The sequence below is a fragment of the Gymnoscopelus microlampas genome (assembly GCF_963454915.1).
Source record: "Gymnoscopelus microlampas genome assembly, chromosome: 19".
Classification (NCBI taxonomy): Eukaryota; Metazoa; Chordata; class Actinopteri; order Myctophiformes; family Myctophidae; genus Gymnoscopelus; species Gymnoscopelus microlampas.
In genome coordinates, this window is record NC_139956.1 from 430,006 (window position 1) to 457,164 (window position 27,159).

Below are 27,159 nucleotides of genomic sequence, written 5' to 3' on the forward strand. Positions count from 1 at the left end.
CCATTGTGCGGAGACTGCGGACAAATTGAAATGCACATCAATGCAGTCACCTTTATCTACAGAGCTCCTATAAAGGAGCGCTAGGGTTCATGTGGTTACATGAGAACCTGTTACTTCCTGTATCGAGTACTGAAACAGAAAAATAGTGAACAGTGAAACTTCCCACAGACACACATGACCAACTGGCTCTGTACACACCATCTAAATTTAGACCATTTGGTGGTCTATTGACAGACATGAAGAGGCTTTATATAGAAAGGCAAAACCATGGACAGTTTCAGGTGTCTGAATGTGGCAAGATAAATTATGATGTTCAGAATAGAACTGTATTTGAGGTCCTGCCTTGTGTTCTGGATAAAAAGAGGAAGTGAGGCTGAGTTTCTATTCAAAAGTGCAGGTGACAGAGGAGAATAATTCACAAGGGACAGCTAGTAATAATATGATATAATAATACAATACAGGCTGTAGATATTTGACAGTTTATTTACTCATACTGTCCACTTCCACTTCAATGGAAAATGCAGTTATAACAACAAGTAGCTCAACGCTAAATAATATACAGCATCATGAGATCTAAACTGGAATGTGTCAACAAAAAAAAAACTGTGAAGTAACATTGTAGTGGTATAGCTGAACTTAACAGGAAGAATGATACTTCTCTTAATGCACGACCTCAAACTCATTTTGCAAACATGGCAACTTGCTACAGTAAGCGTTAGATACATCACATGCATCTTTTACAGTTGTGACATTTCAAATGGCGCGTGGCTTAACTGATGCTGCCTCAGCAAATCGCGCACACACACACACACACACACACACACACACACACACACACACACACACACACACACACACACACACACACACACACACACACACACACACACACACACACACACACACAGGCTTGTTAAAGTGGGATCCATGTAACGTGTGCGTGCACTAAAGTTAAGCGCCTGTGAGTCAACTGTACCGTAGCTCCTTATGCAAGGCCTTTGAATTGAAAGTGAGGGCTCAGGAAGATGTAGCGGAGCAGATTACTTGGTGTGTGTGTGTGTGTGTGTGTGTGTGTGTGTGTGTGTGTGTGTGTGTGTGTGTGTGTGTGTGTGTGTGTGTACCTTAAAACTGTACACTGCCCATCATGTAACATACAGTACAGTGTATGAGAATATACCACTGTACACAACAAAATCCTGAGTGTTAACTCAGCATTCTCTGAGTCTCTCTTTCTCTCTCTCTCTTTCTCTCTCTCTCTCTCTCTCTCTCCATCTATTACTTTCTCTCAAGCCTCTCTGTCTTTCTCTCTCCAGTCCGTCTGAAAAACACCCCTCTGTCTACATTTAAAGGGCATTGTATAAAATATTATGACAAAACATAGATATAGATATTAACCTCAACTATGAAATATAAAGATCATTTCAGAAGAAAATATTGAGGAGGATTTCTTCGCCCTTCTCCTTCTGATTTCAGGGGCACTTTAAAGATTCAAGAGGGAGCACCTTTTTACCCCCATATACACCCAGAGGGAGCACCTTTTTACCCCCATATACACCCAGAGGGAGCACCTTTTTACCCATGGACCATATACACCCAGAGGGAGCACCTTTTTACCCATGGACCATATACACCCAGAGGGAGCACCTTTTTACCCATGGACCATATACACCCAGAGGGAGCACCTTTTTACCCATGGACCATATACACCCATGTATATATGTTATATATACATATACACCCATGTATATATGTTATATATACATATACACCCATGTACAGTATCTAACCCTAACCCTAACCCTAACCCTAACCCATGTATATATGTTTCCTCTCTGGATGCCAGATCTCTCACAGAATCATGTCATCATCGTCCTCGTCCTGCCTTCCCTTCCAGAGCGGAGGGTAGGGAGACGACATGGGGGCCCGATGGCTGCCGCCCCGTGGGACCCGTGGGACGAGAGGCCTTGTTGGGAGGAGGACCCATGGAGGAGGAGGATGGGGAGGAGGATGAAGAGGAGGGTTGGGGGAGGGGAGCAATGGTGGCCCTGACTCTGCTGTTGGCGCCTAGCTGGCGACCTTGGCTCTGTGCCTGAGAGAGAGACAGACAGACAGACAGACAGAGAGTAACACACTGTCCATGGTGTTGTGTATGTAGTAGTATCTATTGCTGACTTTATACTCCATCATACGCCGCTGACGCACACCGGAAAAAAGCAGACATCCGAAGTTCACAACGTGTGCCATCGCGGCGCGTCGCAACGCATTGTAGGTCGGTTATTTTCAGTGTACAACAAAGTACAAGGCTATAAGGCTTCTTTTACCCAAGTACAAGAGAAGTTGGTTCACTTGGACAAGTCTCTTTCTATGGGGGAATCTAAAGTACATATTATCATATTTGGGGACGATTTGGCGATTTACATTATAGAAAACATTAAAAATATAGTTTTAAAAATCCTTTGCGTGTGCAGACGCTCGCACGCACACACACACGCAAGCGCGCACACACACACTATTTGTGGCACTAAAACTGTCCACCTGATCTGTTAGACGGATTGTCCTAACAGCACCAAATCCAAACAATGTTTATTGGATGGAAAACTAGACTGAGCCATAATAACGTTAGGAGGAAATGTATTTTCTGTGTCCCAGCTTTGATAACAACAGCTCGCGAAGTGGTAACAGTATTCTCATCTGGATTATTTATTGACGAGAGGGGAAGAAGCAGAAATATAATCAGTGCATTTGTATAATGACAAATACCCCAACAATTACAACAATGAGACTAAATTAGTATTATCATTATTTGTTGTTCCTCTAAAGCCCAGTCCACACCATGCAGTGAGTCGCAACGCAACGAGTTGCAACTTGTGTATGTGGTTGCAAGGGGTTGCAAGGGGTTGGAAAGGGTTGCAAGGGGTTTGGAAGGGGTTGCGAGTAGTTGCAGTTGCAACTTGTTCCGTTGTGAATCATTGGTGTGGACACTGGGCTGCAAGCCCTATACAGTAGGAGACACGGGGAGAACATGCAAACTCCACACAGAGTAGGCCCTTTCACCAACCCCACCTAGGGTATGGGCGGAATGTGTCTGTCTGTATGTATGACCATACTTCTCCTATTTGGGAACCACTAATACGATGGACTTCACACTTGGAAGGAGTATTGCTGCGGATCCGGTGTGTGAAATACACACTCACTTGGATTGTATTTTCCCATTACTGATACCCATCCCTAGTCCAATAGTGGAACTGTTAGCAGCCTGGGCCTGAGAGAAACAAACAGAGACATTTAAACTTACTGAGGTCCTGGTGGTCTTCGTGAAGTGGATGGTCACTCCACTCCCTCCAGTGTGGATTCTCTGGTGTGTTTTAAGGGTTGACATCTGAGAGAAGCCTCTCCCACACTGCTCACAGCTGTAAGGCTTCTCTCCAGTGTGCATTCTCTTGTGTCTTTTAAGGGCTGACATCTGAGAGAAGCCTCTCCCACACTGCTCACAGCTGTAAGGCTTCCCTCCAGTGTGGGTTCTCTTGTGTCTTATGAGATTAGACATGTCAGTGAAGCGTCTATCACATACGTCACAGCTGTAAGGCTTCTCTCCAGTATGAATGTTTTGGTGTATCTTGAGATTATAAACTGAAATGAATGTCTTTCCACATACGTCACAGCTGTAAGGCTTCTCTCCAGTGTGGGTTCTCTTGTGTCTTTTAAGGGTTGACATCTGAGAGAAGCCTCTCCCACACTGCTCACAGCTGTAAGGCTTCTCTCCAGTGTGCATTCTTTGGTGTAACTTGAGATTACGAACTGAAGTCAATGTCTTATCACATACGTCACAGCAGCGACATCTTGGTTTAACCGAATCTGAAATAGACACAGGGTAACGTATAAGAGTGGAGGTAGGTGCACACAGGTGGACTACATACATATATATATATATATATATATATACATATATACATATATATATACATATATATATATATATATATATATACATATATATATACATACATATATATATATATATATATATATATATATATATATATATATATATATATATATATATATATATATATATATATATATATGTATGTATGTATGTATGTATGTATGTATATATATATATATATATATATATATATATATGTATATATATATATATATATATATATATATATATATGTATATATATATATATATATATATATATATATACATACATACATATATATATGTATATATATATATATATATATATATATATATATATATATATATATATATATATATATATATATGTATATATATATATATATATATATATATATATACATACATACATATATATATGTATATATATATATATATATATATATATATATATATATATATATATATATATATATATATATGTATATATATATATATATATATATATATATATACATACATACATATATATATGTATATATATATATATATATATATATATATATATATATATATATATATATATATATATATGTATGTATGTATGTATGTATGTATGTATATATATATATATATATATATATATATATATGTATATATATATATATATATATATATATATATATATGTATATATATATATATATATATATATATATATATATACATACATATATATATGTATATATGTATATATATGGAATGGAATGCCAATCTACCTGTAAAATAACATATACACATCAAGGCCATTATGTTTCTGCACTCATTTTCGGTTTCGGACAAGAATGTTCCTTTTGGTCTTAAAAAACGCTGATTATCAATGCATCGGTTAATCGATAAGGTTATAAATGAATGAATTAATAGATCATTTGCATCCCTACCTGCTACGTCTCCTCCCTCCCCTCCTGCTTCCTCCTCTTCTTCTTGGCCTCTGCCCACCGCCGATCCTCTGCCCCGTCCTCTTCCTCGTCCTCTCCCTCGTCCTCTCCCCCTTCCTGTGACGCCATTACAAATTAAATTTAACGATTAACTGTCACACAAAATAATGAACGATTAGCGATTAACAATGTCATTTAATGAATACAACTTTCATTTCTGTTTAGTTTTGAAGTTTTCATAAATCACAAATTGCACAAGGCAGATACGACAAATATCTTAAACGTACGAAGAAATTACTGACATGTTTCATAATATTATACTAAAAATGTAAAAAGTTAAAATAGTGAAAATAGCTGATCTACAAGCTTACGACACGTCACAAAGATCTAGATGTAGCTCTGCTATTTTTGGAAAATGTTTAAAAACATTTTTCTACATGGAAACGATTATCTCTAATAATTGCGATCAGGCGATGTAATAATTGATGACAGCGCCGGCCGCTACCTTGGGTTTCCTGCCTCTCTTCCTGCCCCATTGGCTTGCAGTTACTGCACATAGCCAAATGCAATAATAATATTATTTAGGCATTCAGGATGGAAAATAATAATGTTGTCCTTTTGAGGAGAAGTAGAATCTAGAAGTCACAATTGAAGTTGAACATGAGGGAGAGGGTCCCTCTACAGCAGGGGTCTTCAACAGCGAGTGCGGGACCCCTAGGGGGTCCTCAAAGTTACTACAGGGGGTCCCCCAAATCTTTGTGTGATAAGATTTTTTTTTTACATTAACCACTTGAATCCTAGTAGGCCTATCCCTTTTCTGGGGAGAACTTTAGCCAAAAATAGCAGATCTACAAGCTTGTAGATCGGCTATTTTTGGAGTTATAGGTGTGCAGAGGGAAAAAAGAGCAGCAAAAGTTTATCTGAAACACAATTTTATACAATATAGAGGGGGCCCCTGCTTCATCTCTCTCTCAACTAGGGGGTCCTTGGCCTGAAAACGTTGAAGATCCCTGCTCTACAGGGAATTACTTGATATCTGGCTGCACCGACAGACACGAGAATCACAGCTGCCATTAATTAGTACTGTGTTGATTGCCTAGTGGTCAAATTGGGGTCAACGAGCCATCGTTAACTTGCTCTGAAGTTAGGCTGTAGTTCAGTGCATCACTCTCACTCTCTCTCTCTCTTTCTCTCTCTCTACGTGTCTGTGTGTGTGAGAGGAGGGGGAGTTTAGCAGAAGCTCGCACTGCCCTGAGACAGAGAGAGAATACTTCTCCATACGGCGGTGTTTTACCGAGATTTTTCATGTTTTCTGCACTATGCCTTGTAATCCGTGTGTGTGTGCGAGAGAGAGTGACGTGTTATAATAGCTGTGAACCAGGTGTGCAGACATTGTCTTTTTTAATAACACGGACAATATTAAATCCTGTGGGTTCATTATAATCACCATGCCGTTTGAAAGGGGCGAGTGTGGTTTGTTCAGCCAAAAGCCCTCACTTGCATTTCAAATTGTATTCTATGATCTGCTGGTAAACATGTGGTAGTGGTGTGCATGTCGATTAATCTGAGTGGCATCGATAAGTTTAAGAAAAAAATAAAAATAAATAAAAAGTCTCTCTCTGTCTCTCTCTCTCTCTCTCTCTCGGTATCTATGTATCTTGTGTGTATTTATGTTATGTTTTGTGATTTTATATGTTTATGAATGGCAGTACGGCCACCCTACTCACTATGCCTTGTACATGTATGTTTAAAATAAAAGCATGAATGTATTAATCTGTCTATTATTTTTAATAGCTTAGTATTGAATGCAAAATAACATGGTATGTTTATAAATTATGAAACACAATGTTATACATAATTATACAATATATGTCATAGCCCCCCCATCCTACAAGGTAAGGGGTCCCTGCTCCATCTCCCCATCAGTTTGGGGGTCCCTGGCCTGAAAACGTTGAAGAATGTTTTAAAAAAAAAATCAACATGGAAACGATTATATTTAAAATGATATGCGATCATCTCAAATAATTGCGATTAAGACGATTAAGTAATAATTGTGACAGGCCTACCTCTCCCTCTCCTTCCCTCCTTCCCCTTCGCCTCCACCACCACCTCCTCCTCCTCCTCCATGCAGTCGGGGTCGCCCACGTCCCGGTTCTTCTTGCTCCTCTCCGCTTTCTCCACCGCCCCTAGGGATATTAACAATGAATCTATAATTAATAATCCATGAACTACCGTTAACCAATACATTTTCATGATCTTTCAAAAATAGCAAATCTACAAGCTCATAGCACTCAGTGCCGCGCTATGAGCTTGTAGATGCTGCTTTTTTTGAATAGCCAAAGACATCTTAAAATGACACAGATGCGTTCCTGGTCTTAATGGGTTAATAATTTATTCAATTCAAATTATCGATTTTCAATTAATTGAAAAAAAATGTTTTGGGGGAAAACCTTTTGGGGGGGGGGGGGGGGGGGGGGGCTAGTGAAAGTTACAGGTATGGTGTGTGTGATATGAAATGTGAGTTTACCATAATCAATAAGCTTGTAGATCAGTTAGAACAGTTGGGGTAGATCGGATGCTGCGTTTTGGCCATTTCTTTTAAAAAAAACTCTGAATCTGAATGATGCACGCATTTCACATGACCTCCGATTTGTTAGTAGTGGGAGATTGGGAGATTGGAGAGATGGGAAAACAATGGGAGATTGTTATTCTTTCATTGTATAACCTATGGTTCAAGCATAAGCGGCCTGATACAGCACCACCATCATGCCGATTGGAAGCGTCTTCCTTGGCCAACTGGGAATGTGCACTACGCATGGAAAGTTTAACGCTGATCAGTCCAGCGGTTTGCAAGATTAGCTGCACAGACGAAAACTTTCTCGATCAGTAAGCATGCATAACATCTCACCTGGAGACGCTTCATCAGGAATAACAGTTTCTCTGGCTGCATCGTCCAAAGGCAGCATTTCATGAGTGTTGTTACTCCAATCCTCTGAAATGCCTGGTTCGTCAGCAGAAAACCCCTCTGCGCTGGCTGGGAATGCAGGAAGATTTTGTTCACAATGTTGCTTCCCTACAGTGGCATTTCCAACCGTTTCTGACTGTGCTGTTATATTACCTGGAATTATAAAGTCGTGCTCTGTAGTACTGGCTGGTACTAGGGCTGGTACACCGTTTGGAGAGGAACATCCATTGTTTGCTGGGACATCTATTATAACAGTGTTTGATACAGTCATGTCCATGTCTGTGTCCAGGAGCACTGTGTTCCCTGGATCAGCAGCAGATTCATCATCGGGAGGGTCTGTTGTCATGCCCACATCAAAGAGGGTGTTGAGGCTTTTGATGATGAGCATCTGTGGAAAGAACATGTCAAATACAAAATATGATGGCAAGAAAGAAATGTCTTCTTTTGTCAACGCTGTGTGCCTATCACATATCCAAACATCCTTCATGGGAGGCAGATTAGGCCATGTTCAATTCACATGACCGTTTCAGCCTGTACTGTATGATTAAACACAAGGATGATTTAAATGATTTCCTTGTATCAAGGTTACTGTGTTTAACATTCTTGGAATCATTTACAAGCTCATTTACACATATGGCTCTCTATAAGTAATTCCTTATTATAATATACCACAATGATGGTCAAAAATCATAATGGTGTAATTTTACCACTTTAACCCTATAATACATGGGCTATCTGAAAATAGCTTATCTACTACAAGTAATGAGAAACATCATGGAGCTTGATGATCTGCTATTTTAGAACAAATCTTGAAAAAAAATGAAACATATGGAATATTTTTAATACATTTTAACAACCCTGGCACAAATTATTTGCAAATGGGAATCCGCAGCCATATAGACGGGGCCGAAAATGGAAAATTCTGTAACCATGTAGGCATTTTTGAGTAAAAGTTGGCATCCAGCATTTTTTCAAAGTTCAATGTGTCCCCAATAAGAATCCACCGGATGCCAGTGAAATAAGGGTCCCAGTTTTTTTTATTCCTCCGCCAAAGAATATATGGTTTCACCACCACTTGTTTGTCTGAGCGTCTGTTTGTAAGCAGGATTACGGAAAAACTACTGCGCCAACTTTTATGAAACTTGGTGGAAGGGTGTAGCATGGGCTGATGATGAACCAAATGAACTTGCCATGCCCCTCGGCCATAAGGGGGCGGGGAAATGGGCGTGGTCAATCGCAAAAAGACACCCAACTCAAAAATGGCTTCACATAACGCCACAAAACTTTGTAGCAGGGATGGTCATCGCCTAAGAAAGAACGGATGCACTTTACACATCCACTGGCTAAAAGAGGGCACGGCAACCTAACAGAGCCCAGCGCAGCCCACCAGAGCCCATTATAGCCCATTATAGCCCATTATAGCCCACCAGAGCCCAGCAGTCCGGCACATTCCAGCACACAAAGTCCAGCCCACTGGGAGAATAGCCTAGGGTATGGGGGTAGTTAAATGACTGTAATAGGCTATACAGGGTCCAGCTGGAATAGGCTAGACTAGAATGTTCTAGGCCTTACTAGACTCTAATAGGCTCTATTAGGCTGTACTAGGCTCTTGTCAGCCCTGTAGCCCCTTTGCACTTGAGATTAACCACTGTGTCCACGGGCAATAGTTTTACAAGGATTTGTGTCCACCGGCAATAGTTTTATATGAAAGTTTCTAGGCTATAGTATAGTACTGCCCCGTACAACCTAACAGAGCCCAGCACAGCCCACCAGAGCCCATTATAGCCCACCAGAGCCCAGCAGTCCGGCACATTCCAGCACACAAAGTCCAGCCCACTGGGAGAATAGCCTAGGGTATGGGGGTAGTTAATGACTGTAATAGGCTATACAGGGCTGGGTCCAGCTGGAATAGACTAGACTAGAATGTTCTAGGTCTTAATAGACTCTAATAGGCTCTATTAGGCTGTACTAGGCTCTTGTCAGCCCTTTAGCCCCTTTGCACTTGAGATTAACCACTGTGTCCACGGGCAATAGTTTTACATGGGTTTGTGTCCACCGGCAATAGTTTTACATGAACATTTCTAGGCTATTAGAGTCTAGTAAGGCCTAGAACATTCTATTCTAGCCTATTCCAGCTGGACCCAGCACTGTATAACCTATTACAGTCATTTAACTACGCCCATACCCTAAGCTATTCTCCCAGTGTGCTGGAATGTGCCGGACTGCTGGGCTCTGGTGGGCTATAATGGGCTCTGGTGGGCTGTGCTGGGCTCTGTTAGGTTGTACGGGGCAGTACTATACTATAGCCTTGTGACAATTGCACATTATTATTATAAGTATTCCACTCGACCTGTGCATGTTATTATATTTGTAAATATACTGTATGTAACATGTTTGAAGCCATGAGAAAATATGAACTGGTCCTATTCACATGAACTGTAACGGGTCTGATTGGGGGGATAATTGAATCATTGATGCCACCCGAGGTTACTAATACAGGGTGTGGTACACAACAGGGGGGGTGAACGAACCAAACCGTTTGTGCACGGAGGAGGAAAGCAGAGACCTTGAAGCGCCAGTTTACACCGTTTTGATTCTAAGTTTAAACGTGACGTTAGACTGCAGCTAAGGTTCAAAGAACTTTCGAGACAGCGGAGTGGAACCTGCCGTTTCTGACGGGCCGTGGGATCCGAGCACCGTTGTGGTGTGTCGCCGGTCGGGATTCGAGCCGACAGAGCCGGTGAGATCAACCCGAGCGTTCTGCTCGTTTATGGAATACAAACTAGAGGGGTACCCCGTCATTTAGTTATTATTTGGGCCGCATCGGGCGGAGAAGACTTTTCTTTTCATTTGGATTATAAGGAACTGTTGCGTCGTGGCAGCGCGTCAGAAGAGGACGGTCGCGGGACTGTTTATTTATTTATTTAAACAGCGTGCGTGCATGACAGACTCTTAGACGCCGTGTGTATTTGTTTATTGTTTTGATAGCATTGTGACCCGCTGGGCTACAAGGGACAGTGGGATTTGTTTGGGAGGGAGGGGCAGTTAAAGTGATTATTGTTTGTTTTTGATTCATTTGTTTGTTTGCTTGTTTATTTTATTTACCAGAGAGAATAACAGGGACAGAAGTCATTTTGAAAGTGGTCATATTTCATTTAAATACCGTTTGACCTGTCAATTATACCTGGCTATTATATAAAAAATCTTATCAGTTAAAACACCCACCGATCTCGTTGTTTTTCCTTTTTTTGGTAGTAATTATCCTTTCATGTAAAAAGGCCGATTGTTACAGCCTAAACATTTTCATGTAAAACTATTGCCGGTGGACACAAACCCTTGTAAAACTATTGCCCGTGGACACAAACCCTTGTAAAACTATTGCCCGTGGACACAGTGGTTAATCTCAAGTGCAAAGGGGCTACAGGGCTGACAAGTGCCTTGTACAGCCTAATAGAGCCTATTAGAGTCTAGTAAGGCCATTAAGTAAGTGGACATTAAAACATAGACTTAGATTTGAGAGCTAAACTTTTAGGACTAAAAGAGAAAAACAAATTGTAATATCCTGGCTTTTACCAAATTCTTGCATAATTTATGCTAATAAGGAAAGGTAGCATGATTGCACCATGGTAATAGATGGATTTCTGGACATCATAAACATGGACTTAAACTCTTAGATTACCTTTATAAGTTAATTAAAAGCTAAAGTATAGCCTTTTCCCAGTTTTTGGCAATTAAGTTGCTCATTATGCAAATATCTCGATATTTATGCCTAAACCGAGACTTTTACAGCTTGGCATCCGGCAGAAATTGATTCAGCGCCTAAAAATCATAGAAACAACTCACTTAGTACTTTTACTCAAAAATGCCTACCACATTGTTTTCCAGGGGGAATTTTCCATTTTCGGCCCTGTCTAATATACTGTACATATCAATTTGGAGGTCCTTGACATTAAATAGTTTCATGTCCTTAACATGAAATGTGGGGGTCCTTGATATGATAAAAAATAAACACTAACCAGCTTTCTCTCTTTGTGCTTCATGGTGGCCATATGAAAGTCCTGATCCACTACTAGTTTCTGCAGTTTAACAATGTCCATCTCCAGCTGTCTGACCTTCGTCCTCTGGGCAGCCAATTCAACAGCTAAGGCCATATTGTTGGCCCGCAGGGAGTTGTCTGGTGTGGTCAAAAAAAGAATTTAAGTATCAATACTGCAATGTAGAAATACCATTATTACAAGTAAAGGTACCAGCATTCAAAATGTACTTGACTAAAAGTACAAGCGTATGGCAGCAAAATTCACTTAAGTACTCATTATGCACAATGTCAAATTTCACAAGTTCCCAAAAGATCCTTTGAAAATAGCAGATCTAGAAGCTCACATCTGAGATGTGGTAGAGTAGAAATAAAAGTATTGAAAATTGGAAATACTCCAGTCAAGTAAAAGTACTTCAAAATTGTACAAGTACAGCACTTAAGTAAATGTACTTAGTTACTTTCCACCACTGGGGAGTATTACATTCTCTGGACAAACGAAAGCGATAGCTTGTATTTTTATGCAATCAAATGTGCACTTACTGAGATTCTCCATTTTCGCTGCCGCTGCGACTTCACTCGACTGGGAAGACATCTTCTTCTTGATTGATTACTGAAATACAGACGCACAAGTACAGTCAAACATTTGAGCTAAAAGGATAACACACAGAAAAAGTCTTGTTACCACGATGACATTAACGTTAACATATAATCACGTAAAGACTATTGAAAAAGACAGTTTGTTAGTAATGTTACCGTTGTTGTTTATAGTGAGCTGTGTTCCGTCAGCAACGATAAGAGCTAGCTAACGATAAGACTTCCGGTGGACGATCTCTTCAGAATAAGAGTACTCTCTAGAGCAAAAAGGAGCCATTGAAAAACGGTTAATTTGCACATTAAAACTATAAATTAAGCATTTAAACGACATATTATGTTTCTATACAACACATATTATGTTTCTGTGTAACAAAAAGGGATTTAAAACATTAATACTTCATATAAATGGATAAATGCTGTTCAAAGGAATGCATAGCCTATACAAATTGGACACTGGACAGGAGACGGCTCCGCGAGGTAACACTTTGGACATACGCACGCGTTCAGGGAGACCTCCTCTACAATACCTCTGCCATTTTTAAAAAAATTTGAAAAATCTTGAAATTCTTTTCAACTTTTTCATTTGCAACACAAATCTTCTCTTCTGTGGGTCCCTGGCACAATATATTTTCAAATATAATACAAATAATAATACGATACAATAATATAATACAAATATATATCAATTTGGGGGTCCTTGACATGAAAAAGTTTGAGAACCACTGCTCTAGTTTAAGCCATTTAAAAGACATACATCATAAATGTATTTTTTCAATAAATGTGTGTCTTTAAAAAAAAACCTGGCAATTAGAAGTGTTCTAGTATGCGCCATTTAAAAGACACTCATCATAAATGTATTTTTAAAATAGATTTGTGTCTTTTAAAAAACATTACAATTGCCTGATCTTATTTCCAAACCACAGACTCACTGCGCCCCCCAGTGGTCGGAGGACGCAATTGCACAGCTGCAGGGCTTTCTGGCATGCACGGACTGGGAGAGTTAACTCTAAAATAAAATCTAGGTCGAGTAATCATATTATGTAACTTTTATTTTGAAATCTTGCTGCCAGCCTCAGGAAGTCCTTGCTACTAGCTACTTATTGTTACTGTTGTGGAAGATTGTGTGTGTTTACATGCCTGATCTGCAGTGGTGGAAAGTAGATTTACTTAAGTACTGTACTAAAGTAAAAATGTTGAGGTATTTGTACTTTACTTGAGTAAAGTACAAATTACTCAGCCCTATCTATAGTTTGGCCATTTGACAATAGCAGATCTACAAGCTCACAATTGCTTGTAGATCAGCTATTTTCAAAAGATTTTTATACATTTGAAAACTTGAGACGGGCCATTCTGCATAATGAGTACTTTCGGTATTGCAGTGTTTGGTCAAACAAAACAAAAATATATATATTTGTATATATATATATATATATATATATATATATATATATATATATATATATATATATATATATATATATATATATGGTCTTAAGTAATGTAAGGCTATACATGATTAGAACATTTCATCATTCGCACAGGATAATTAATAAAATAATAAATAATAATTTATTATTATTATTATCCGCACATTTCCCCGGATGTCAAGCCTCCACATGAATTTAGAGCGGAAAACGTCCCTCTCACTTCCTCTTACTGTGTGTGAGGGACGTGTGCAGTCACGTCAGCGAGCAGAGCGATAGCATTTAGCATTAGCATAGAGATAGCGAGTAGTTGGGGGGGTGAACGACGATTTCAGAGAGACAGTTTGATGAGATGGTCCACAACCATACGATATGAAAACATATCCACACGGAGCTGTTGCTCCGGCACCCGTCTGTCGAAGAATTTGGAGACTGGAAAAAGATAAAAGAGAGGTCTCCGGCGACGCTACCTTGAGTGCCTAAAACAAAATAAGAAGACTGGAGCTTCACCAACCAAAAGTCCTTTCTACGACCAACTGGATGCTGTTCTTGGTAAGATTGCATCGCTTATTCCACCTGTATGAATGTGAATTGACAGAAACCTTGATTATTGAAGAGAACGTTAGCTAATTGTGCTCTTAAAAGTAGCCACAGTGGCTGGCTAACGTTAGCTTCACGCTAGCTGCACTAGTGGCCAGCTGTTTAACGTGAGGATAACAATGTACACAAACGTGTTGTGGTATTTGGGCACTTGTAGCTTACTAAGGTTTTTAATCGTTTTCAGGTAGCCGACCAATGAACAATCTGGGAGACCTGCGGACGGATAGAGGGAGTTCAGACGAGGAATCTGTCGATGTGTGTCGTAAGTACATTTACAGTGATTCTCAAAATGTGGTCCGGGAAGCCAAAGGGTCCGTTAGGGACCCTTTGGCACTGGGTTTCCAGCTAGTGTATTGATAGTTTGAAACAAATACTGGTCCTGAGTAATGGAACCAGCCAAATGGACCTATAAGGGTCACTCAGTTATGTGGTCCATGGCCTAATGCATACCAAACTGGGTATCCTTGAAACACAACATTGAGAGCTACTGGGCTGTAATGCCATGATGTGCTTTTTTCCCCCCTTAAGTTGTTTGGAGTTATTTAACTTTGTACCTGCAATTGGGTGAAACATGTCCTCTGTATTTAACCCATCCTAACTATTAAGAGCTGTGAAGTGTGTATATATATATTCATGTCTGTAGCTGTAGGAAAATCATTCACAATCATTGAATTACGGCCACACTGATTCATGGGTATTGACTGGTCTCCACACCATGGGAATCAGTGAAGAGAGAGCTGTGATGGTGTGCGTGTGCATAGTGCAGTTAGTATCACGGTACCTAGCAACGGAGGATAGATGGGCTTTCCAGACCTTGCTGTCAACCATCATTAAAATACATGATAAATAGATACTAAGTGGCCCTGTCAGTTGGGAGGATATAAGGACACTGTCCATACACCCATTTATCCACCCATCAGAGCAAAATGCGCTTAAGATAAGCATTGAGTTTTCTCTTGATGTCTTCAGTTAGGTGATTTCTGCAGTATATCTAATGTGTTCCCCTGTGTTGTCTCTCTGCTCCAGTGATGTTTCATGGCCCACCAGCAGCCACGATCGAACGAGAGCTGACTCGCTCCAAGGAGCTTTCTCCTTGTCGCCAGGACAGGAGTCCCATGCCATACAGAGAGAAGTGCCTTTACACCTACAGGTGAGCAGGACCTTTTCCCTCTTATGCTTATTATGGTACTAGTTTTTGCTTTTGCTTATTCCATGTACTGCCTATACTGTACAGTTTGTCACATATTATAAAGATAGCCTTCAATTAGCATATTGTATTACTCTATTCTCTTTAATAATGATGCTATCACTTCCTCATGTTGACTTGTTTGTCATTGCCTCCCTCACAGTAAGAAGCCCATTCCTCGGTTCAAACCATTGACTCCCCCCTCTACGCAGTACGCATGCGTCTCCTTGTGGCCCGACTGGCACGGCAGGGACACACCCTCTCAGCGAGCAGACCCCTCCCCCTCACCCCCCTGTAACAAATCAGAATCCAGGGCCACGTCCACTGCACGTACAACATCACAGCCAGCGACTCTACAGCCAGAGCCCACCGTTTGCCGTGCCCTGCACACCACAGGATGCCAGCAGCTTCAGCCCTGAGCACAGGTAATGGTCATAATTCTACCCAACCATCTCATGGTAGAACATTGAGATATCTATGTTGCCAAAATAACCACGATTTCTATCTCCTGTTTGCTAGCCTCTGAATAGCCAGCATGTTACCAACACGTACGTTAATGACCCAGAATATTTAACTGCTCTAAATATACTCTTCATTATCGTCATCATGTTTCCATTATGGGGACCACTGTCCATATGCCACCTTAGTGACTTGGTGGGTCCATGTTAGCCCGATGACCTTTCACTACTGCTGACTTTAAGGGGAGATGAACATCTGTTGACATGCTGTGTAGGGGTTTACAGACCACCAAAGAGTGATGGGGTGGTGCTGTGTGGTAGCACGGTGAAGGCTTCTGTTTTGGATGCAGTTTAGTATCTGTTATTATGAAAATGTGTTCAACCAGCCAAGACACATTCTCTTCCCCCTCACATGCACACTGCAACCCTCCACTACTGCTTAATCTAATCTGTGTGGCCATATATACGTAGTGGGCGTACTACATATATTAACCCGAACTCTCTCGTCTCTCACTTTCTTTACACTCTTTCTGGCTGATTCTGCTTACAGCTTGACCAGCAATATAATGATGCCATTCCCAGAGGGTACAACGAGGGACCAGAGAAAGCCTACATACCAGTCGTCGGCCCAGTCAACTATCCCAGTCAACTATCCGACCGACCACTACAACAGAAAGGGGTGGTACAGAGTTCTTCTGCAAGGGCTTGTAGACTGCAATTGCATGTTCCTTGATTATGATGTTGGCTGGCGTGGGAAGTGTCACAATGCATATGTCTTTGAGTGTTTCCGTCTGTGCAGCAAGCTGGAGGGTGGCCAACAACATCCGCTTGAGCCGTGCACGCATCCATGTAGAACATGCATTTGGTCGTTTAAAAGGTTGCTGACGATGCATTCTGAAGAGAAATGACTCAAACCAAAAAAGTGAAGTATATTGTGTCTGCTTGTGTAGTGTTGCACAACTGTGAAATGCAATTTCCCTCTTTTATCTCTCCCGCCCCTCTGTGTCATATATACAATATAAAAACAGAAAATAAATAAAACATTTTGCACGTTTTCTATGTTTAGAAGATTCTTTTGTAATTGGTTAAAGAACATTATTTTGACAATTGCACAAAATGCACTTGCACTTCATTTTTGGATTAAGCATTTTTTTGTTAGCACTTTTAAATGCCCTACGCCAAGGTGCTGTGTGTATGTGTGTATATATACACACACACACACACACACACACACACACACACACACACACACACACACACACACACACACACACACACAGAGATACAAATGGGCTTAAAGTATATGTGTAGTATAAAGTCAATTGTATGAGATTAAATAATGACAAAGATATGAAAAGTACCTGAATTATAGTTTATTATCAGTACTTGAATACATTTTTTTATTTCAAACTCGTATGGGTATGTAACAGTGGTTCTCAAACTTGTTGGGCTCAGGGCATCGGTCCCCTACATAGAATTGTTTAATCCACAGCACCCCTACATTCAATTGTTACAGTATGTTGGGCCCTAAAACTATTTGTATCATTATTTATTTTAACATTCAAATGAATGCACCCAGTTGAAGGCATGCATACGCTCACTGGGATTTGTATCCTGGATGGCTAAAAGACTTGACTTGAGCTGATTGAAAATGACCCCTGGTGTCCTCTCAATGTTCATTTGCTAAAACAGAGAGGGAAGGCAATCAGTTACCAGTGTATATGCACATTTATAAGACACTTGGTACTTGCAAATAGGTGCTTTAAAGAAGCAACAGTAATGAGTCATGCAAATCAATTAAATTATTAAGGGGTTATGCCTTTTTATTAGCATAGATTGTGTCCAGGAAAACTACCTGAAAATGTGTCACATACTGTGATCTAAACGTATGCATTTAAAAGCTATATCTGCATTAAACAAAATAACATGGTCGTGGAGCATATTTTGTGCAGGTTTATCTTATGTTTATCTTGTCTAATATTAATTGGCATATCTTTCATGTGATACAAATTGTAAGTACTGGATATGAACAGTGTCATATCAACCAACTGAAAGTACTACAAGGAAACATCTTCCATCATGAAGTAAGTTAATAGCTGACTGTCCCTGCTGAAAAAACCAGCACAAACCAGCTTATGATGGTTGCTGGTTTTAGCTGGTTTTAGCTGGTATTAGCTGGTCTTGGCTGGTCTTAAGCTGGTTTAGATGGCATACCAGGCTGGACAAGCTGGTCAGGCTGGTCAGGCTGGTTTGCCAGTGTAGTTGGTTAGCTGGTCACTAAGCTGGATTCTGCTGGTCTTTGCTGGTCAGCCAGCTGGCTGGCTGGACTGACCAGCAAAGCCAAGCTGGTAGCTGGTCTTTGCTGGTCAAATGGGTGGACTGACCAGCTAGACTTAGCTGGTCAGATGGCTGGAATCTGGACAGACCAGCAAAGACCAGCAAAGACCAGCTTAGCAGCTGGTCAAGTTTGGTTAGATCAGTGGTTCTCAACATGTGGATCGGGACTCCCAGGGGGGTCCCCACGTGATTTGGGGGTGGTCCCCAGATGACAGTGAAGTGACAATTTAAGGACCTTTAAGACCTTTTTAGTACCTAAAAAAACCCCACCATTACTGCATCAAAAGTAATCAACAAACTATACTATAATTTTTGTTTTTAAATATCAGATCTACAAGCTCACAACACCTTCCTTGCGAGGCGTTGTGAGCTTGAAGATCTGCTATTTTAACAATAGAGTCAAACTAAACGTAAATGCATCAACTCCTACATTCCAAGTGCTTATCAGGGTGGGGGGTCCCCAGCTCAAATATGATTATATAAAAATCTAAAATATATAATATAATATAATATAATATTATATATAATATACAAAATATAAAAAATCCATCAATTAATAAAAAAATAGCAGATCTACAAGCGTTGTGAGCTTGCAGATCTGCTATTTTAACTAGTTTGGATCCCGGGGAGACATCATACCTGCCATTTTTCTTCTGTTACAATTGCCCCCCCCCCCCCCCCCCCCCCCCCCCCCCCCAGTATATATTATTGTATTGTATTGTATTGTATTGTAATGTATTGTATTTTATTGTATTGTATTTTTTTTTTATTTCACTTTACATTTCTTATGCTTTTCTTGTGATGTGACATAAATAATAGATTTAATAATAATAATAATAATAATAATAATAATAATAATAATGGTAATAATAATAATGTATTATTATTATCATGACATTCATCCAAACTTATTTACTTAATTTCGCAATTGGCAAATAATATGCTAGTTTGATTCTGAATAACACTTTTTTTTGCTATGGTTACCAAAACAGATCTACAGATCTACATCTTGTCGCAATTCGACGCGTTGTGAGCTTTGTGATCTGTTTTTACAGAGAAGTGGGCCCTTTATGCAATGACGCTTCTCCCTTTATGGGGCCTGAGCAGTGTTGCCATATCTGCTTATTATAAGCGACTTTGGGCTTGTTTTTCTGTTGCTTGTAAATATTAGTGAAATATTTCACTTATTCTTTTTGAAAATAGCAGATCTACAAGCTCACAATGTGTTGCAAATGCGACGCACTGTGAGCTTGTAGATAAAGCTCTATAAACCTGTGTATAGGTTTAAAGTGCAAATGTCGCTTCTTTTGGGCTTAATTGTTTTCACAGACCTGGCTGCTTATTTTTCTCACAAAATCTGGCAACAATGCCTCAGCTGGCTCGCGACCCTTGAACTCTATGCTCGCGACCGCTCGCGACGCGCGGGGAGAATGAATGCTGTCTCGAGTCACTTCAATAGAAAGTTAGATAAATTACGTTGCTTTGGATTCATCAAAAATAATTATAAACCGGCTTCAGAGAAGATAAAAGAAAGAAGAAGAAGCGGCGGACATTTTAGGTGAGTGTTGACACACAGAAATACTATTTATGTAGGCTTTTTAGCCTACTATTACTGACTGTATTTATAAGTGCGTAGGCTGCTGTGTTCGAAGCCAATCACAAGTCATGACCCAACATTGTTTAGTTATTTAATGTGTCTTGATAAAGGGACTATGACAATAATTACAAGAAATGACAGTGGGAACATACAATATAATGTTTAATATAGGCCACTATCTGTACTGCTTGGCTGTGTGCTGCTCAAAACTAAATTCAGAATCTGACGTGTGTGTGTGTGTGTGTGTGTGTGTGTGTGTGTGTGTGTGTGTGTGTGTGTGTGTGTGCGGCTTTCAGTGATGAAGCTACAGAGTGTTTTAATATCCTGTGAACTCTGAACTGAACATTAATGATTTGCTTGTCTGTCTGTCTGTCTGTCTGTCTGTCTGTCTGTCTGTCTGTCTGTCTGTCTGTCTGTCTGTCTGTGTGTGTGTGTGTGTGTGTGTGTGTGTGTGTGTGTGTGTGTGTGTGTGTGTGTGTGTGTGTTATTATTACACATTTCTTTGGCTGCAGTGGCCAAGACGAATGGTTTGCAGGCAGCCCTACTAAAACAGAAAAAGGAACCCAAGAAGAGAGAACCATTATGTGTTATGCCCCCCCCCCCTCCCCTCCCACAAAGAAAAGAAAGCAGTTTGAAGGTAAAGTGATATTGTTTTGTGTAATATTAAAGTAATCAGTAACAGGGGTCTCCCAGACCCAGACTCTCCACCTCTTTAGTAAGCCGAAAATGCATTTCCAGGAATACCAAATTTAACCAATCATAACTCTGGATACAGGATAAATAAGTGCAATTGGAAGTGATGACACAAAGAAGTGGGCATATAACATTGGAACAGGAACACTAACATTGAAGCTAATGAATAGGTACTCTCTCCTGAAATTGGCAACCCATCTGAAACTGAATTGTCTACTTATTAAAGAGATCGAGAGACCCCTGCTTATTAAGACTGGGAACGCATCTGTGTCATTTTGTTTTATTTCTTTGGCCATTCAAAAACAGCAGATCCACAAGCTCATAGCGCGGCACTCGGTGGCACGCTATGAGCTTGTAGATTGCTATTTTTGAAAATCTTTGAATATATATTTTTTAAAGCGAACATTTGTACCTCAAATCTTTTTATTTTTATTAAAACTTTTAGGATTTAGAGAACATTTTTAGAATCGGCCTCAGGTCTTAATGGGTTAAAGCTGCACTATGTAACTTTCCTCTTCTCCCCCGGATTTGAACCCGGTTTCCTGAGCTTTTACCATTGAGCTAATAGAGCCTGCCTGCTTGCTCAGGTAATACATTGAATCTTGACCATCAGATCAAAATTCATGTCAGATCCTGTGTCTAGGTGAGACATGACCTTTGACACTAAATGTCTCAATAGAAGAGCAGGGAGACGAAATACAACCACCCCAATTGTATAAGTTATATAGTATTATTTGTATTAACATACTCTAACATACAGATTGTATAAGTTATTGTATTAATATACTATACGATACAGATTGCATAAAATTACATTTTATTCCACTTTAACTTTATAACAAAAAATATCTTGTTTTATCCAAAATATATCTTGCACTAGCTTTAGACTCTGACTCGTCTGAATATGGTGGAGATGCTGTTGTACCCCAAGCTATCCACGACGAAATGTCAAGTACAGTCATACCCAGGCGAAGGCCAAAGAGTTGGAGCTGGACCTACAGCATCTTAAAACTAAGTAAGCAATGACTAATTTTAACGAAACAGTTGCATGAGTTTGCTCTTCTCTTTTTGTATATATCTATATGTTGGTTAATTGTTCTCATGTTCTTTTTTACTTAGATCTTGACCACAAATGTTAAAAAAAACATTATATAGAAAGCATGTTATATGGAGTGGACAGATGCTAGGTTCATTATTAAACTGTTATCCTACTAACGCATACATCAATTCAGTTTTTATTTTTTTATTTTTCCGTACCCTGTTCATGCTTTAAGATGCAACAAATTAGAGATTGCAAAACAGAAACTGGAGGAAGGGCCTCAATATAGCTCTGCAGCAAAGCCTGACATTCCTGCTGCAGATAAGCAAACCAGTGACAGCATAGGTGTGTTTAGACAGTCATACTGTTCTACGGAAAATGGTGACAATGTGTACAATATAAGTACTGTGATACTGCCAAAAGGAGCTTAAATGTGATTTTCTACATTTTCAGTTGCAACTTCCTCCATTTCCTCTTCCCCCGAGTCAGACGATTTGGCATTGACACCTGGGATGTTTGACACCAACGGTGACAAGGTATTGAAGAAACATACTGTGTAGGACAGTGGTTCATAAAAGTGGGGTCCCCAGGGGGTTCCACAGTGTCCCCAGCTAAATAAGAAACAGTTAAGCACAAAAGCACTATTTCAAAAATAGGCAACGGGTCATGATGCATCGTGAGCTTGTAGATCAGCTATGTTTTGCTATTTCTGAACTATTTTTGAACAGTTTTGCCTATAGATACACACAGAGCTAGACGGGAATGCCCAGGAACGCCCATTCGATTTTGGCTCGGGGGAAAACACAACGATCTGCCTCATAGAGTTACATCATACACGATCGTTTGGATCACTTTCAGAGCTATTTTATGGACTATAGAAACATTGTCAGCCAAGAAAAAATCCATCAGAAGGACAGCTGGAACACAATCGTCCACTCGCCCTCGGCAAAGTTGACTTATTTTTAAGATATATGTGACTAAAAAGACCAAACATTGACAAACTATGAGCTCACAGCGTGTCGGAACGCGACGCGTTGTAACTGTGAGCTAGATTGGCAATGTTTGGTTTATGTTCCCCCCAGAATACATAAACTGGGGTTCATGTGGTTTATCACTGATCAGATTATCCTTATATGTTATTGCATTAGTCAAGTTTCAGCACAAGCACCACTGAGACCGGAGATGTTTCCCTCTTTACATCTCCGTCTGAATACTAAAACACTCGCCCCAAAACACAGTCGCCCCGGGGCAAACCCGCCGGTATTCACCTGGTATTCCTAAACGTAACCTCAGTAAATCTATGCCTAAACTGTTAAACATAACCTTATTCCTATACGGAACCTCAGTAAAACTATGTCTAACCCTGAACTTATTTCAAACCGTAATACAGATACAAGAATACAAGAACCGCTGGTCGGTGAAAATGGGGGCGAGCGTGTTTTGGGGCGAGTTTTCTGGTTACCACCCGTCTCCCTCCGTGTTGCAAAACATGTTTACATATGCACAGTGTTGAATCGCCTGGTAGAGACACTATTACAAGATATGATCAATTAAACTTACCATAATATCAAAACCCAACAACCATTAAGTCATCAATAATGTTTATAGTAAATTTGAAGTACAGTTTAGAGACTGTTTTGTGAACGGCACGTACCGACACCATTATCATTTGGTGACATGCGTCATTTAATATCATGCAGGATTTACACACTGCTTTAGCTCCGTGTTCATTGCCAGATTAACAATTGTGTTTTCTGTAGGTTTTTAAACGAGGATAGGTTAGGGTTTGGCTTGTTTTGTGTGTAAATCGCTGCATGTTGCGTTCCAAACTGTAATGGCGTCGATGTCTCCTGTTCTAGGAATTCACTAAAACGTGTTCTATAAACTTCATTGATGAATGAATGGCTTTTGCTTTTTGATATTATGATAAGTTTAATTGATCATATCTATAGAAAATGTAATAGTGTCTCTTACCAGGCGATTAAATCAGATAACCTCGGGCCATTGTGTTGTGTTGGATCCTCTGTCCAGTCAGGACAACATTCCAATCAGACTCTTGTTTAATTTGCTAATGTAACGTTCCTTGTCGAGTGGCAACAAGGTTCTGTGCCTGTGATCTGGCAAGCCATGACGCCTGCTTTTTAAATTGGTATACTTTTACAGCATGTGAGTTTGAAAACCCCACATCCCTCTGTCTATACCAGCTGGGGGAAATTTGTGTTTTCCCCCGAGCGCGACTCTGCCTCCGTAGGTACGGCCCACTGATGACACTACGCCGTGTGGATGTATGGCATGCACAAAATAGGGATGCCAGGCGCAAAGGGTTATTTCACTACTGTTTTACCAGCTAGTATGTAATCCAATGACATTGTACTGTATAATAATTACTTTAACTCTCCCCACCTACAGTATAGACAGTTGTAGAATTCTGTACTAAATCTAATCCAACAATTAACATCTTCTCTATTGGAGGTCCATGGCACCAACTCTTTTCCAAATGGGGTCCACATTTGGGGGTCCTTGACATGAAAATGTAATTTCTTTACAGTAAACTGTTTGAAGTGTGCCTGCTTTTGTCCAAAATGAAAGTCTGGGAAATGTCATGGTAAAATGTGTTTTAATTTCTAAAACATGTCTTGTTTTCTTGTTTCAGGTCCATATTGGCTCTGGTGTGTGGCTCCAAAAGGAGATCTGGAAGATGGTGGCAGCAAACACCAAGGACTCCCTGTTCATGAAGGAGCTTGCTGTTGCCATTTGGGGGACAAGAACCCTGAAGACCATGAGCCTTACAGACAAAGAATGCCCCACTAGCAAGTGCGAGGCCAAACCCCCCTGACCCCAGGACTCAGAGGTATGTTTACTGAGCGGTGGGGGGGGCTGTTTTGGCTCTGTGCATGACTGTAGTTCTCTTTAAGTTTTCCAGAAGGTGGAATTCCTGTTAGCGTTACTGTTCATACCTTCATTTGGTTGTCTCAGTGGCATCAATTTCAACCAGAAACCTGCCAAGCCAATCAACTGAAGCTATGAAAAACTGAGCGGGAAATGGGAATGTCACCTTCGAGAAAAGAGAACTACAGTCATGCACAGAAGCCTATTATTAGTTTATTATGCAAGTGTTATTAGTTTACTATGCAAGCCTTATTAAGCTTATTAATCAATCATAAAGGAAAATACTCTATTGTAATAAAATAATCCATTTTAGGGCTGAAAGAATTGCAGATCTACAAGCTTGGAACTTGTTGGACGCATTGTGAGCTTGTAGATCAAAAAAATAATCAATAGAATAATCGTGTAGAATAATTGGTAGTGGCAGCCCTACATGCATGTGTGGCAGGGGTAGCTTTTTTTCCCCAATTGTTGTTGTCCATTGTAGCCATCTGGCTTATTGCCTGCCCACTGCCCACCCACCTTTTCCATTCAAATGCATTTTTCCATAACTGAAAAAGGGGGTTAAAAAAACACTTCACCCCATTTTCAACTCATCTTCATATAATTGGTCCTCACTAATACACATTTTAAGATGGCACCATCTATGTCTACTCACTCTGTGTTTCATTGATGGGTCGTGGACAGTTTAGAAACCTGCCTACCTTTGACATCATCGGTAGGCAGGTTTGGTCATTTTGATCAACATTTTTAACTTTTTTATTTGTTAATTATTAATGCAAGAACAATGGCTTCTACTTTCTATCAGCTTGGAATTTCCATTGGTGATGTCACTGGTAGGCAGGTTTCTGAACTGTCCACATTCCACCAATGAGTGGCAGAACGAGTAGACAGAAATGGTGCCATTGTATAATGAACATTAGCGAGGACCAGTTATATGAAGATAAGGTTGAAAATGGGTGAAGTTTAAGTTACTTTAAGTTATTCTCAAAACATCACAATTCATACAACTCACCCCATGCATGTCTAAGCTAATTATATTTGTTTTATTGGTGGGGGTTCTTGTTTGTTTTCTTTCAGACTGTTTCCATTGGTGGCTGGAGGGACAGAACATTAATGGGGAAGATCTCACAAAGAGGAAGAAGGCCATGGGGATATGATACATTTCAGAAAAAAATCCAGGACATCAATAGAAAGGACAAGAAATTGTGTGTCTGTGTATGGGGGGTGATATGGGGGTGTGCGTAATAGCGCCACCAGCAAGCCGATTTTTGCAAAAACATTTTTGACTACAACTTTTGCAGATGTTTTCCAAACATCACACAAATCGGTATACAGTATCTCCATAGTCATGTGATCAAGACAGATCTGTCAGATTTTTCATATTTTCTCACTATTTTCCAGTCATTTGAATTTGTGTGTGTGTGTGTGTGTGTGTGTGTGTGTGTGTGTGTGTGTGTGTGTGTGTGTGTGTGTGTGTGTGTGTGTGTGTGTGTGTGTGTGTGTGTGTGTGTTCCTCAGGTTGAAGTTTATGAATGTATTTGTTTATTTACATATTTGTTATTTGAATGTTGTTTTTTAGTTTTTTAATAAGTGTTTAATAAATTATTGTTATGTATGAAATTGATACATGATTATTTATTCCTTTGTGGATTTTGCTCACTTTTATATAGGCTATTTTAGGCTACTGTTTTTTTAATATACCACGTGCTGTGGGAACCTGGCTGAAATTCACCGTGATCATGCATCCTCTCCAGCAAAGTTGTTCACTGCATACCAGAATACACCTGAATAAAATAAAAAACAGATAGCAGCTTAAACCAGCTTAAACCAGCTGCCTACCAGCTAAACCAGCTAAAACCATCATGAATACCAGCTCCCAGCTTAAACCAGCCTTGACCAGCAAAATCATCATAAATACCAGCTACCAGCTTAGACCAGCTACCAGCTTAAACCAGCTACCAGCTTAAACCAGCTACCAGCTTAAACCAGCAAAACCTACCATCTTAAGCTGGTCAACCACCAAGACCAGCTAAAAGGTGGCGAAAACACACCTGAAGCTGGTGAAAACACAGCTTAAACTGGCGAAAACACACCTTAGGCTGGTCAACCACCAAGACCAGCTAAAACCAGCTGGTCCAGCTTAGGCTGGTCTAGGCTGGTTTTTTCAGCAGGGGTGCCATCAATGAAAATGTTGCATCTGCGATACACAAAATAATCTGAAATTGTGGACTTTATTTGATCAGTTATAATTATGTGAGCAACTTTAGGCAAAGGAAGTAGCAGTATTCCTTGTATGATGTTTAGATGACAATAAGTACATTTACATAAGTACTGTACTAAAGTACAATTTGAGTATTTCCAATTTCCAATACTATTACTTCTACTCCACTACATCTCGGATCCAAATATTGTACTTATACGTCACTGTAATGTACAGATGTGAACCTATTTAACATACTGCATTACAATAGAATTCT

General features: G+C 39.9%; 1 protein-coding gene across 2 annotated transcripts; it reads left to right on the forward strand.

The window, feature by feature from the left end:
• The first annotated feature begins 19,877 nt into the window (after positions 1-19,877).
• On the forward strand, positions 19,878-26,306 carry LOC311035563 (uncharacterized protein). 2 transcript variants are annotated; one of them, XM_084043838.1, is made up of 6 exons: positions 19,878-20,026; positions 20,582-20,698; positions 21,635-21,769; positions 22,247-22,329; positions 24,447-24,644; positions 25,760-26,306. In XM_084043838.1, exons 2-5 carry the CDS (start codon positions 20,644-20,646, stop codon positions 24,627-24,629), a joined length of 456 nt encoding a protein of 151 aa, XP_083899964.1. In that variant the 5' UTR covers positions 19,878-20,026; positions 20,582-20,643; the 3' UTR covers positions 24,630-24,644; positions 25,760-26,306. The 2 variants fall into 2 exon arrangements, with proteins under 2 accessions (XP_083899964.1, XP_083899965.1); XM_084043839.1 differs by lacking the exon at positions 20,582-20,698 and having other exon boundaries at positions 19,878-20,022.
• The last annotated feature ends 853 nt before the right edge of the window (positions 26,307-27,159 follow it).

What these genes read in the sequence shown, in the direction of transcription:
- LOC311035563 (XM_084043838.1), top strand. Translation starts at nt 20,644, where the DNA reads ATGTGTTATGCCCCCCCCCCCTCCCCTCCCACAAAGAAAAGAAAGCAG. An exon ending in CTACAGCATCTTAAAACTAA is followed by an intron (nt 21,770 to 22,246) that starts GTAAGCAATGAC and finishes CTACATTTTCAG; the next exon opens with TTGCAACTTCCTCCATTTCC. An exon ending in TTGACACCAACGGTGACAAG is followed by an intron (nt 22,330 to 24,446) that starts GTATTGAAGAAA and finishes TTCTTGTTTCAG; the next exon opens with GTCCATATTGGCTCTGGTGT.